The sequence below is a fragment of the Penicillium daleae genome (genome assembly GCF_028827525.1).
Source record: "Penicillium daleae strain IBT 16125 chromosome Unknown utg000006l_segment0_segment0, whole genome shotgun sequence".
NCBI classification, from domain to species: Eukaryota; Fungi; Ascomycota; class Eurotiomycetes; order Eurotiales; family Aspergillaceae; genus Penicillium; species Penicillium daleae.
Window position 1 is genome coordinate 3,878,043 of NW_026623154.1, and position 13,481 is coordinate 3,891,523.

General features: G+C 48.6%; 8 protein-coding genes across 8 annotated transcripts; 3 read left to right on the forward strand and 5 right to left on the reverse strand.

Annotated features, from left to right (window-relative positions):
• Positions 1-56: 56 nt before the first annotated feature.
• Positions 57-872, reverse strand: N7458_007100 (uncharacterized protein; the record flags this gene model as incomplete). Its single annotated transcript, XM_056910482.1, has 1 exon — positions 57-872. One exon carries the CDS (start codon positions 870-872, stop codon positions 57-59), a length of 816 nt encoding a protein of 271 aa, XP_056766186.1.
• Positions 873-912: 40 nt separating this feature from the next.
• On the reverse strand, positions 913-1,581 carry N7458_007101 (Zn(II)2Cys6 transcription factor domain-containing protein; the record flags this gene model as incomplete). Its single annotated transcript, XM_056910483.1, has 1 exon — positions 913-1,581. One exon carries the CDS (start codon positions 1,579-1,581, stop codon positions 913-915), a length of 669 nt encoding a protein of 222 aa, XP_056766187.1.
• Positions 1,582-1,964: 383 nt separating this feature from the next.
• On the forward strand, positions 1,965-4,585 carry N7458_007102 (beta-mannosidase; the record flags this gene model as incomplete). The annotated part of the gene is made up of 2 exons (XM_056910484.1): positions 1,965-3,842; positions 3,899-4,585. 2 exons carry the CDS (start codon positions 1,965-1,967, stop codon positions 4,583-4,585), a joined length of 2,565 nt encoding a protein of 854 aa, XP_056766188.1.
• An 840-nt stretch (positions 4,586-5,425) lies between these two features.
• On the forward strand, positions 5,426-6,570 carry N7458_007103 (glycoside hydrolase family 130 protein; the record flags this gene model as incomplete). The annotated part of the gene is made up of 2 exons (XM_056910485.1): positions 5,426-6,423; positions 6,477-6,570. 2 exons carry the CDS (start codon positions 5,426-5,428, stop codon positions 6,568-6,570), a joined length of 1,092 nt encoding a protein of 363 aa, XP_056766189.1.
• Positions 6,571-7,532: 962 nt separating this feature from the next.
• Positions 7,533-8,488, forward strand: N7458_007104 (uncharacterized protein; the record flags this gene model as incomplete). Its single annotated transcript, XM_056910486.1, has 2 exons — positions 7,533-8,010; positions 8,064-8,488. The coding sequence occupies 2 exons, from the start codon at positions 7,533-7,535 to the stop codon at positions 8,486-8,488; spliced, it is 903 nt and encodes a 300-aa protein (XP_056766190.1).
• A 455-nt stretch (positions 8,489-8,943) lies between these two features.
• N7458_007105 (aquaporin-like protein) lies at positions 8,944-9,999 on the reverse strand (the record flags this gene model as incomplete). The annotated part of the gene is made up of 3 exons (XM_056910487.1): positions 8,944-9,041; positions 9,095-9,652; positions 9,690-9,999. Coding segments are annotated over 3 exons (966 nt in total), but the record flags the coding sequence as incomplete, so codon positions are not given.
• Positions 10,000-10,515: 516 nt separating this feature from the next.
• Positions 10,516-11,378, reverse strand: N7458_007106 (SDR family NAD(P)-dependent oxidoreductase; the record flags this gene model as incomplete). The annotated part of the gene is made up of 2 exons (XM_056910488.1): positions 10,516-10,842; positions 10,926-11,378. 2 exons carry the CDS (start codon positions 11,376-11,378, stop codon positions 10,516-10,518), a joined length of 780 nt encoding a protein of 259 aa, XP_056766192.1.
• A 656-nt stretch (positions 11,379-12,034) lies between these two features.
• On the reverse strand, positions 12,035-12,851 carry N7458_007107 (germin family protein; the record flags this gene model as incomplete). The annotated part of the gene is made up of 3 exons (XM_056910489.1): positions 12,035-12,462; positions 12,516-12,661; positions 12,712-12,851. The coding sequence occupies 3 exons, from the start codon at positions 12,849-12,851 to the stop codon at positions 12,035-12,037; spliced, it is 714 nt and encodes a 237-aa protein (XP_056766193.1).
• Positions 12,852-13,481: the final 630 nt, after the last annotated feature.

A 13,481-nucleotide genomic window follows, 5' to 3' on the forward strand; every position in this document is an offset into this window, starting at 1 on the left:
TGAGGAAGAATACAAGACAAATTAGATATAGAATTTTGATTGCTCGTTGAAAAAGGTTATTCGACAATGGTGTTCGGTGAAGACATTGTAGCTTCAGCCAGATGTGGAAATGCGTCTTGGAGATGTAAACTACGAAGATCGCGGAAGGTCCAAAAGACGGAATAGCCATCTGTCTGATCGATATTCCAGGGCCCAGGACCAATTTCGTCACGCACTTCTTGGGCCAATTCCGGATAGCGGCCTAGTGCATCGTCCCAAAGATTTAAAAGGCCTTGAAAATTCTCAAACTGCGTTTGACGCCAGAGTTGCAGAACGATACGAGCGGTTGCAGCTTGAATGTCCGAGAGGAGGGACCAGTGAATGAGCATTTCCCGGGGACAAATGAACACTGATCGGACCAGAGAACAAACATAATGGAGCACACCAGGGACAGGGCGTAATGCCAACAAGGTACCGAGAGTGTCCTGTCGGCTGAGAACAGTAGCGTAGAACGTCAGAACTACCAGGTTATGGAGAGAGTGAATGATAATCGCTTCTGGTCGAGCTGGCATCCCGTCACGAAGATCAAGAAGTGACGTGGGAAGTTGAACGGCCCAGAACAAACACTCATACTCGAGGCGACACCACAGTAGCTTTGCATCTGGTCCCAATCCATCGTGCTCATCCACACTCTGTAAGCGATCGAGGCGAAGGCCTAAATCAGATATACGTAGATAATGATGAGCAAAGGTAGAGTGATCTACTGATTCGGCGAAGTCCATGAGGTAATGTTCAGAAATGTCGAGTGGCTCTAGTGACGAGCCAAGTAGTCGAAGCCAGGTGTTGGTGACAAGTGCGCCCGCAATAATTGGCGTTGGTAGTCGTTCCCCCATGAGTAATGATGCATGAACAGCGCCGAAGATCTACTATCGGTTAATACCGAGGAGAAGAAGACACGAGGCTCAACCGATGACTTACCCACTGTATGCAATCACTATCAACAGGAAATCGGAGAATCATCAGAAGAACGCCAGTGAGGCACGGTAGAGTCATATCGCCTTGCGTTATAGATTTCAACGCATGACCAGCCTGTTGTGGCACGGCTGCTTGTGGCACGGTATGCAACCAGATACCAGCAGCTAGCTCAACACATTGCTGTAGTATTGGATCCCAGTTCTCGTTTAGCTCGTGGATCATCTCGGATGGTACAAATGGAGTCAGTGGTTGTACGTAGTTCCGATACACTTTCGCCGTCGAGTTGAACACAAGTGGGGCGTCATCTTTCAGAATGATCTTCTGCCCATGGGGATAATTGGTGTCCGCAGGGTTCACCTGACTATCACCATCTTTGACAACCGATACAACACTTCCCGTACTGGCCCATGGACGGTCCCCGTTCACCCTCGGTGTTGACACCGCAGCGGCAGCCGAGACTCTCGATGCTATGCGCTGGGAGGTTTGACGACGTTTCTGGCTGGGTTGACGCCGACTAAACTCACAGATCAGGTCTAGGTGCTCGCATTCCGTGCAACGGCTAGCCCACGGGCCTTCCAAAGCACACTTCTTCTTCCTGTGCCGGCAGTAGTTGCAGGATTTGAACATGGGTCATTCAGAACGGTAAAACCCTCGGGAAGAGAGCTTTTTTAGCCGATTTCTAGTATTGTCGGGTTCAGACTCTCGGCGTGGTCGGAGAAAAGTTCGGAAAAGACAGATGGTGTGAATTGAGATGTTCCAGAATGACTAAATGCCGCGTGGTGCCGAAGTGCCGGAGGTCTTCTAAGCCCCGCACGAGGAAACCTGTTTAAGGTTAACCGCCCCTGAACCTTCGAACTGTGGGGAAGAGCGGGAAATTCCTCGGGGCTAGCTGTAGACCTTCTTTCGGTGGCGTGCCACACCCGCCTATACAAAGGCCGAAAATGGGGAGCTTTCTAACTTTCTGAAGCAAAATTATTTCAATCCATATTTGGCTCTACCTCCATTCGGCCATGTCTGTTGCGAGCACTTTGACGCTCTCCGGCTGGAGATGGCGACAATTCGGCAAAGCAAATGAAGACTGGCATCAGTGTGCCCATGATAAGCCGACCACGGAGATTTTCACCGACCTCATCGATGCAAAAGTGATTCCAGATCCCTTCATCGATGAGAATGAGCGCCATGTTCAGTGGGTGGGCGAGGCTGACTGGGAGTATGCGTGCGACTTCCAATATGAGCCGGAGCAAGCCCACTCTCGCCAGGACCTCGTTTTTGCAGGCTTGGATACCGTGGCCACCGTCTATCTCAATGATCAAAATGAGATCTTGAATTCGACAAATATGTTTCATCGGCACCGGGTCGATGTCACAGGCAAACTGCGAGCCGGCCTGAACACAATCCGCATTGTATTCAAGAGTGCCCTCCATTACGGGCGTGAATTGGAGAAAAAGCACGGAAGCTATAGAGCTTTCAGTGGAGAGAATTCTCGAGCGCATGTTCGCAAAGCCCAGTATCATTATGGCTGGGATTGGGGCCCTCTCTTGATGACATGTGGACCATGTGGTGAGATCAAACTCGAAAGTTATTCTTCAACTTTGATCGACGTCTTCGTCAATGCACAAGTATCCGAGGATCTTCATAGCGCATCCATCAATATCGATTTTGAAGCTATTGTTGATCAAGACGTCACTACGAAGGTTACCGTTACTGCTCCCGACGGCCACATTTTCGACTCAAGTGCAGCTCTCAGTATTGCCACGAAGGAATCTCGAGGTTCAATCTCGTTGGAGATCGACGAGCCACAACTCTGGTACCTTGTCGGTCATGGTCCACAAGTATTTTATCTAGTGGATGTCGCCATCCTGAATCGTGATCAGGTACCCCTTCATCACGTCAGGAAGATCGTTGGCATCCGACGTCTCCGGCTAGTGCAACACAATTTGATTGACGAACCCGGCACCTCATTCTTCTTCGAAGTCAACAACAAACCTGTTTATACTTCTGGTAGCAACTGGATCCCAGGTCATTCTTTCCTCACTGCAATGACGTCTAAAGACTACGCTTCAGCCGTCGATCGATGCGTGAAAGCAAACCAGAATATGCTGCGTGTCTGGGGTGGCGGCATTTATGAACACGATGCGTTTTATGAGGAGTGTGACCGACGCGGAATTCTAGTCTGGCAGGACTTTGCTTTTGCGTGCGCTCAGTACCCCTGTTATCCTGAATTTGCGGCCACTGTGAAACGAGAAGCCGTGGATCAAGTTAAGCGACTGCGGCAGTACTGTTCGATTGTCCTCTATGCTGGAAACAACGAGGACTATCAAATCGCCGAGATGCTCAACCTAACTTGGGATCGTGATGATCATTCAGGGGACTGGACGAAGACCAATTTCCCGGCACGCACTCTGTATGAAACTCATCTGCCCGCCGTGGTAGCCGAATACGCACCCGGTGTTCCTTACCATCCCAGCTCACCCTGGGGCGGTGATGGTACGACGGATAGAACTGTCGGCGACATCCACCAGTGGAATGTCTGGCACGGCTCTCAGGAGAAGTACCAGCTCTGGGACAAGCTTGTGGGTAGGTTTGTCTCTGAGTTTGGCATGCTTGGTTTCCCAGCTGCCAAATCGATTCGTCGTTATGTGACAGATCCCGCACAGCGGTATCCTCAAAGTCGCGTTCTAGATCTGCACAACAAAGCAGATGGGGCGGAACGTCGGCTTGGCTTATATGTTTTGGAAAACATTCGAGTGAACTCGCTGGATCTTGACAGTTGGATTTATGCCACTCAACTTATTCAAGGCGAGTGCCTGAGTTTCGCGGTTCGAAGCTGTCGTCGCCAGTGGAAAGGGCCTGGCCAAGAATACTGTGGTGGCCAGCTCATTTGGCAGGTATGTGAAATTACAATCCTTCAGTTGTTTCTCTCAACTAACCGCTCTTGTTTTAGATCAATGACTGCTGGCCAGTCTCGAGTTGGGCCATCATTGACTTCTACGGAGAGAAGAAGATGGCTTACTTCATGACAAAGCGAGACAGTGCACCGCTCGCCCTTGGGATTAGCCGTTCGACACCTGAGCTCAAGAAGCTCAAGTCTCCACCTCCCCAGATCCTGGCCCCTCCCCATGATCTTGCCCCAAAGACATACATCTGTGACGTTTGGGCCATGAACGGGACCTTGCAGGATGTCCAAGCCCAGATTGAAATCCGGTTGTCCGACATCGCAACCGGAGCCTTGCGCAAAGAGAAATCCATGGGTGTCCAATCACTTCTATCAAACCGCACTACCGAGTTGTTGGAAGACTTGAGTGTGGATGATAAGACAGCCGTCCAAGCAATCATGAGGGATGGGGATGGCCATGTAATTGCCCGCGCCTCGGATTGGCCCCAACCACTCAAATATGTCACCCTCTGTGCATCTCCAGATGTCAATATCTCAGTGCTAGACGGAAAACTTGAGATTCGAACAAATGTGCCTGTCAAGGGGCTTGTTGTTTCAGTGGTCCCCGATGGCCGTGATGTTGAGTTCGAGGACAATGCTGTCGACATTTTCCCGGATGATGTCTACACAATTCGAGCCCGGGGCTTGACAAAGGCTGACAAGGTAGAGGTGCGTTATTATGGGTCGGATTTCTAGATTGCTGGTGTTGAATAGATGTGTTTTTCCCCTATATGGGTCAATTAGACTAGAGTAGAAACAAGGCGGGCTTGACTAGTTGAAAAATGCGATTTTATTCAAACGGTTATTTTGGAAAAGTAAAGAGAATATCAGCTACCGTCTACCTTCCTCTCGGGAGCTTTCAGGCTTCATATTGCGAGAAAACATAGATAATAGTGGAAAATTGCAGGGATTTCTCCTATTCGTTTGCTGTTTGCCAAGCACTACCTGGCGCCAAAGTCTATAAAAAGCTTCCTGCTGAAGATTGTCATTCTCTCCTAAGGTGAACCCTTTATCAATCAGCTTCTTACTTTTTTCATCTCCGTTTTTTTCTCCTTGACTGGATGAATCTATGCGGGGACATCAGAAATGTTGAGTAATCGATCAGAAATTCGATCAACAAATTACCAACTTTTGGGGAAGCTCCACCCCGCATTGAACATCGACCGGGGAAAACATCGACCGGGGAATTAGCGGGGTAATTCCATCAATGTGGAAGTGCAGAAACTCACTCGATCATCGCCGACGTTTTATCCGCCATCAACTGAGGGCCGAGCACGCTAAGCACCTTCAAAGTGGTAGGGATCATCAGGTGCAGATGCGAAAACTTGAGAATTTTTGATGACCGACCTCGCACCTGATAATTTTGATACAATTGGGTGACATGCTACCCCGGAATTGGAATCACCAACAAAAGATGATGACGGAAATCTGCAACATAAAAGGGCGTAATGCCATCTTGCTGAGGATCTTGAAAAGCAACATATTACTCCTTCCATTCTTTGACTTATTTCCTAATTGCCAGTCCTCTCTTTTCCAATGAGGTTTTCATTGCAGTCCGTCCTCGTGTTAGGACTAGGGGCTACCACGTCCCTTGCGGCCTCCTCCGACAAACCTCCCAAGATCACACCGGCATCGCGACAGAATGAGGTCAATTACACGGCGCCATATTTTCCTCTACTTGGATTTGAGCAATATGCGGGCAATCCCATCATGCGTCCAGACGCCAGCCACCCATGGGAGTCTGAATACCTCTACAACCCGAGCGCCATCGTCATGGATGACATGGTATTCCTTCTCTATCGTGCTCAAGATGCGCAAAAGACCTCAAGCATTGGTCTTGCCTGGTCTAGCGATGGGTATAACTTCACTCGGTACTCTCAGCCTATTGTCTCCGCCACAGAGCCATACGAGACCTCTGGTGGATGCGAGGACCCCCGAGTTGTACGAGTTGACGGAACGTTCTATCTAACCTACACGGCCTACGACGGCAAGGTCGCCCGCCTCTGCCTTGCGACTTCGACTGATCTTGTCAACTGGAAGAAATACGGTCCTATCCTGCCCGATTTCACCGAGACCGTGTACAACTGGCACGACCCCGTTACTTATTTCGCACCCAATCCGGCCGGCTGGACCAAGAGCGGTGCTATAATTGACGAGCGCCAACCTGATGGTTACTACTACATGCAATTTGGAGATACCTACCTCTATACCGCCAACTCGACTGACCTGATCCACTGGGAGGTCTCGGGATACGGAAAGCCGTTCGCTCCTTTGATGAATCTCTGGGAGCAGGCTCTGACTGAGAGTGGGCCACCACCCATCAAGACGAGGGACGGCATGTGGTTGAAGGTCTACAATGGGATGGCTACTGGTGGTGCAGGAGGTTACGCAATTGGCCAGTATAGCACTGGACAGATGCTCATTGATCCGGCCCATTCTCCCTTGGGCCCACCCATTGCACGCCTTGAGACTCCTATCTTGCAACCTACAACGGCCACGGAGATTACTGGGCAGGTTGATAATGTCGTTTTCAGGTAAGTCGACTACACTTCTACTGACGAGAAGTACTGATACTAATATCTGCTAGTGAGGGCTTGGTGCAATTCAAGGGCAAGTGGCTGCTTTACTTTGGCGCTGGCGATGCGTTCCTCTCGGTGGCCCAGACTCATGTGCAGCCCTAGACTTGTCCGACTATTGCCTATAGTAATCTGAGAACTTGTCTTTGGAGGTCTTGAATTGAATAAGTTTGAGAGTGGGCTGAGAATGTATATAATCAAGGTCCTCAATAATCAAGGATGAACAGTCACTCAAGATATGGGCAATCGGAGCCCCGACGACCCAGTATTGGTATGCGGATTTCGGTGATTCAGAAGTACATAGATATATACCTACTCCAAGGTTGAAAGTGGGCACGTAGTTTAATCGGACATTATTATGATGTGTAACTGGATGCACTTATCAGGAGAGGCAACCGTGTTATTTGGATTGAAGATCTTAATTCTTCACGGACAGATGAAAAGCATCAACGATTTGAAGGATTCTCAATAATACATCAACGAATGAAATATAATCGTGTTTCGACATACCGGAGTGAACAGGGTGAAACTCCATCTCATGTCAGTTTATGATTGATTTAAAGTGATGGAGATGGTATCACCTTAGATCTGGAAAGGGTCCAGCAGAAAGGCCCAAGCGAGGCGGATAGCAGGGCGGTGATTCAGGCGGTGAGCCTCGACCAATCATGAAAGGTCACACCCGCAAGGGACCGTTGTATGCACCGAAAGAGGAATAGTGTGGTGGAGCATGTGATCACCTTCGGCCCCAGACAACCACCGATCGACGGATCTCTTTTGCTTTTGCTCAGTCATACGAGGGTGCACATGATGACTGCCCGCTGAAGGGGAATGACCTATTGAACGAGAATCTAGCTGAGCCAGGTCAATAGCCTCAGGAAGGCCTCTTTTCACGCTCCTCCAATTCTTGTAGGGCCTATCCCTCAGCCGGCGGTCCAGCACCAGGCACATTCCTCGCTCTTACCCCCCTCCACTGTGCCTTGCGCCCCAATGCTGCATGAACTCTACAATCTCGCACAGACTATTGGACAGATCATCTAAGTCACCGGCTAGGGCATGAGCACGCCATCATGAATACTTTCGAGTCATCGGCGACGACTCCGACAGGTCCCCGCGATTCTGGGGAAGCCAGAGATATCCACGATTCCTCGTCACGCTCACCCACCCATGTAGATTCGGGCCTCTCATCTTCCTACGGCAGCAGCCGGTCCCACTCCAGCTTTTCCTCCCGAAAGTATGCTGGGACTCCACGGTCTCACACGCAGCAGTCCAACGAGTCCACCCCAGTCTTCGATGAGGCGGGCTCCTCGACGCGTAACTACGGGGCCACGGAAGCACCCAATTTGTCTAGCGCAGCGTCCGGGCCAACGAACAATAACAAGCAGAGCGTACAAGAGCTTAGAAATGGCGGCAACGGCGGCAACTCATCGCAACTACAAAACCAAGACGAAGAGCCTCATCAGTCTCGGTATAGCCGATTTGTAGATCGGTTCGGGGCTCTCGAGCTCGAGAACAAGGGCAGCGTTGCGCGTGATCACCTTGCCTTGGGTATGGCACTAGGATCTTGCAATCTTGAAATCAAATCTGATCTGATCTTATAGAGCGAACATTTCTGGCTTGGATGCGCACATCGCTCGCCTTCGCCTCCATTGGTATCGCCGTCACCCAGCTCTTCCGTCTCAATACCACGACTACTACGACAAATGCGTACGGTCTCGATGTTACTTCTCCAGGACACCCCGATATCCTCCCTCCTCAGTTCTCCTCGTCCTCCATTAATGTCGCCTCGGCCTCCTCCCGCCTTCGCAGTGTCGGCAAACCTCTCGGCTCCACGTTCATCGGCGTCGCCATCCTCATCCTCATAATTGGCTTCCACCGATACTTTGAGAGTCAGTACTGGATTGTCCGTGGGAAGTTCCCAGCCAGTCGAGGAAGCGTTGCATTGACGGCGTTTGTCGCGGCGGCACTGATCGTTGCGGCGTTGGCGGTTATATTGGCCGTTTCTCCTGGGGCAATTGAACAGTAGCCTGTGCTCCTTCTGCATCTTCCTCTTATTGTTCTCGGGTTGGCATTCTTGCATGATTCTCGGTGTTTATTGCCACAAGTTGTTTATATACCTTCTTTGCCGCACTGTGCATTGAAAACCTTTTGGCGACAGTGATGTGTGAACCAAGTGATCTTATTGTTGATAGTTGGAGTCTCGGGTATTCGAATTATTGGCAACCTTGTTCGATGAATAAACACCAAATATGTCCATGAATTGATTGGTTATGGTATTTGAACAATTTATTGTCCTTCTCTTCGATATCATGATCTCTGCCTGGAAATCGAGACAGACCCGGTGTGATATAGAAAGCCTCCCGCTGTACTCACCTACCCCAGGGAGGTACAACATAGTAGACGCCTCCATGCACAATACATGCAGTTACTGATCCAACCTAAAACAAGGATGAGTATCAAATTCAAGATGTGGAAATAACTTAGGATGAGCAAATTATGTCGGCTTACCCAATGTATCCAATGATAACTCGGAAATGACGTGGAAACATAGATACCAAAGCATCGAGCAGGATTCAAACCTAACAAAATCAGCGTGAGATACTTCAACCAACATCTTATTCTCATCACTTACAAGCACCAAAGTACCCGCTCCGCACAAATGATGATACCCAGGTTAACGTCCCAAGTGTCAATCCGACCAAAAACGGAGATAGTGCAGCTCCATAGATCTCCCCTTGACGTGGGTCCAGACCCACACCAAAGGCCAAAAAGATAAGAGACAAGCAAAACACGAATTCCAAGAGGAAAGCATCGCCCACGGGGACCTGTGATTGATCTATCACGCAACCTCCACAGGTATAATCGCTAGACCCGTATCCCTTGCGGAGTACAGCTCCAGCGATGATTGAGCCGAGGACCTGACCGATCACGTAAATGACCATACGCGGGAATGAAATCAGACGCGCAAAAAATGTAGCAATTGAGATAGTCGGGTTGAGATGACTACCGCTGGTGTTGGAGAAGGTGAAAACAAATAGCGTCAGAAATAAAAAATTGGAAATGCCCCCGAATAGAGGACCGAGGAACGTCGTCGTAGAGTAGACACCCGATGGCGATGATGGCACAACATTTGACGCCCCAGGAGGTCGTATAGATACCCAAGAGGTTACAAAGTTTAAGAGAAAGGTACCTGAATTGGATCAGTAGCTTCACTGTTCGCATCGTACACGCGGTACATAATGGAAATGTGCCCGACCCACCTATCAGTTCGATAAAGCCGAATTTCCACAGAGTTAAATCCAAAAAGCCACGCAAGTCAGTTCCTTCACGGAACGACATGCGAGGGGCCGCGTCGGGTATTTTCTTGAGCAGCTCTGCATTTTGAGGGTCTCCGCGATCGACGACGATCTCTTGGTTGCCACCGATTCGCCCAGCGAAGGGTTGGATAACGGGTTTGATTCGCGAGGCCTCGTAAGTGGTCGTTTGCTCCAGGTCTGACTGGTAGCTGCCTCGCGTCTGCTGCGGCGTGAGGGCCATGATTGTGAATTATTTTGTAAGGAGGATCGCTCGTTCGCTGTTTCCGGGTCTTCTACGAGCTGTAGGACGCTGGAATGGAACAGCTGTTCTCGCATCCAATGAATTTAAGGAAAAGCTAGAGACTGGAGCTTCAGTGCCTCGAGACTCACTTACTCAGGGGAACACGGAGGTAAGCTCGTGGTTTCAACCGGAGAGGTAATCGTAGATAGTTAGTTAGTCCTAGACGATAACGTAAGATTTTACTAAGGCTGACAGTCGGTAGTTGATGGCTTGGGAGCATCGGCCATGTTAGGTTTAGGTTGGATTCTTCGGCCGCAAATGGTAAGCGGCCCGAACACTTTAAGAGCCATGCCCCTCGTGAAATCCATATTGCAACGCGCTCTACCTAAACTGTCCAGTGTTCGCATTCATTGATATCCATCAAAGCCTTTGTTTTGAAGTAGCGCTCAGGGAAGAAACAGATTTGCTTTCCACTATTCCCACTTGACAATCCAAGAATATATACACTATGATCAATTAAACTGAGCCAGTCGCTAGCACACAGCCACCATCGACAACGATACTCTGCCCATTCAGGTCCTGATTCGAAACAGTGAAAAGCACAGCTCCAGCTATATCCTCATCTTTACCAGGGCACCCGGCAGGAACCTTACCCTCATACTTCTCCTTGTCAAGCGAGCTCTTTTGCTTATCATCACTCTCGTTAGCGGTCATTTCAGACGGGAATACCCCAGGGGCAATATTGTTCACTCGAATTTTCGCTCCCGAGTCCGCGATCTCGTGTGCAAGCATCTTGGTCAGGTGAATGGCAGCAGCCTTACTCGCATTGTAGGGGAAATGATGCTGCGATGCTTTGATGATGCCAGAGATGGAAGAAATGTTGATTACTGTGCTGGACCATCCAGGCGTGTCCTCAGCGCCCTTACTGAGCAAGGGTAGGAAGCGGTAGCCACGAAAAACAGTTGCATCATGTTGGTTCGCATCACATCTTCCCAATCACTGACTTTGCTTGTATTATGGAATAGTTCTTGCTGGAGCTCTTTGGGATCTTCCTGGTCGGTATTCTGCTTCACAGAGCTAATACCGGCGTTGTTAATTAGGCTGTCCAGCTTGGACTCCTTGGACGAGATCTCGTCGATCAGCTTCTGGATTGACTCCTTTGAAGTGACATCGGCGGGGATCGCGACGATTTCACCTGGAATATCCTTTGAGTAACGCTCCAACACACGATCGAGCTTCTCTTTCGTGATGTAGACCTTTGAACCATTGACTACGAGAGATTGAGTGGCCATTAGGCCAATGCCTGATCCACCACTAGTGATGAGGGCAACTATGTCATTCGTTACAAATTTTGATACAGATCTAGAATTCGAAGACATTTTGGTACGTTTCAGAATCGTGATCAGATAAATTTTATCCAACTAGATGTGTGAAAATTCTAGCGTATAGAGTCTGAGAGGTATTTCATACCAAACTTGGTCTTCTACTCTGCATTCTTAGTGGCGAAACTAGAAATTTTTCGATGAGAATAACAAGTATATTTCAGTTGACCTATGCATCTTTGCGAGAAGATGATCGGTTGAATAAAACAGTAACAGATAGTTAAGTGAAGTTCGAAGGACGTCGGATTGAGTCGTTATGTTGAGATTGGATAAGCATATTAATGATTATCGAACTTCATAGAGAATTGTTCGAGTCTGGTATATCAAATAAATGCTATTTTCGTCAGGGTGACATCTATAAATTTTGAGAATGGCCTTAACTGTCAATTTCAAGATTTATGTGGAATCCTACCTGTCGTCGGACGCGGCGGATCCATCCTTAAGCGCAGCACCCAAGAACAGCACCTTAGCCAGTTAATTTTTGCCAACAAATCAAATCACTTGTATTGAAGAAGTTTCTGTTTAGGTCTGGGCTTTACAGATCATTCTGCATATACACAAAGTACCAATAACCAACATGATTGACAATGCCGTTGCCTTGTCAACTTTAAAGCCCATGACGGGCATTTTGCTATGTGTAGATCCCGACCTGATCACACTTGACGCTTCTGCTTACCACACTTGGTCAAGCACTCCTCGACCTTGATCAACATGTTCCCAGGGATGGCATGTCTCACTTTATCAATATCTTCACCGGCAATACTCTGCCCAAACGTCGCCGCGATAACATCATCGCTAAACGCAAAGGTCTGGTCCGCGACCAAAGAGATCCCAGAGTCCTCTGACGTGAAAGCTGCCGTAAAATTGGCAGGTTCGCAGTCCGGGTTCACTTGCGTGTGGAATGAACCGGCCGGATAGATGGTCAACATGCCCTGGCTGATTTCTGCGCGGATAACTCGCTGGTTGACTTTGGAGTCAAGGACACCTCCTTCAGGAACCATTTCGGAGAGCACACGGCCTGAAGTGATGGCGAAGAGCTCGGTTGCACGAGGATGAAGGTGGACAAAGCTCATGCTGCATGCTATTGAGATTATTAGAATTATTCGGTAACCAGGATACTTTTAGCTATTATACCAGGCAATTGCGAAAGACTGAAGGATGCACCAGAGCCAACAAGAGCCGGAAAGCTTATGTGGTTGGCAATAGGGAGATCAGGGTTCTTGTTGAAATCAAAGACAAAGTCTTCATCCTTCGGCAGAAGTTGATAGCGGTCGGCAGCGCTGAAAACGTCAATTATTGATATATTGCCAGCAAGTGCCTAATGACTTACGTATCTGCGAGTCTCAACTGAGCTGTCAAGCTGAGCTCGGTTGTTGAACGCTCGAGCATTGGATGAGGTACAATCTCCATTGGACGAGCCTGAACGAGGGCAACGGCGAGGAGGGAGCTGATGGCAATCTTGGACAGCATGTTGGCTCAGAATATTCACTAGCTTATTGTTTGCAGTTATGTCACAAGAAGATGATGCGATATGAGCTGGTGATTTTGATTGTTGGATGATTAAAGGAATGGACGATAGAAGTCCTTATATACTGTATATCCTCAATTTAAAATCTAAAAGTCCAAGTATCATCTTATGGCAAATTCCAAATACCTATTTTGGCTTGACTAAAGACCAATCCTCACTTGCTTAGTAGAAAGGAATTCATGAGTTAGTTCCATGTGCGTATAACTCGGTTAGAGACTCAGCCATGCCGAGGCACCATCTCCACGACAATCCCCTCATACGAACAATCCACAGGATGAGGTCTAACATCAAAAGACGGGAGGGCGGAGTAACTCTGATGCCAAGAGAATAATTCTCGTATTTGATGTTAGAGAGCGAGGTTTTCAGAGAACATCTGTTACCTATCATGTGTGGTTGTTGGCGTATCCATGAAATTCCTAACCCAAAAGGACAAGAAAGTATCTTCATTTGTATATCGTTCTTGGCGGAGTCGCATTAGTAGTCGTATCAGAAACTTGAGTTTGGGCGTATTCGAGATACGACATACGACCATGGTGGCTGACGGGAGGCTGACGGTTAGCAGCATCCACAAG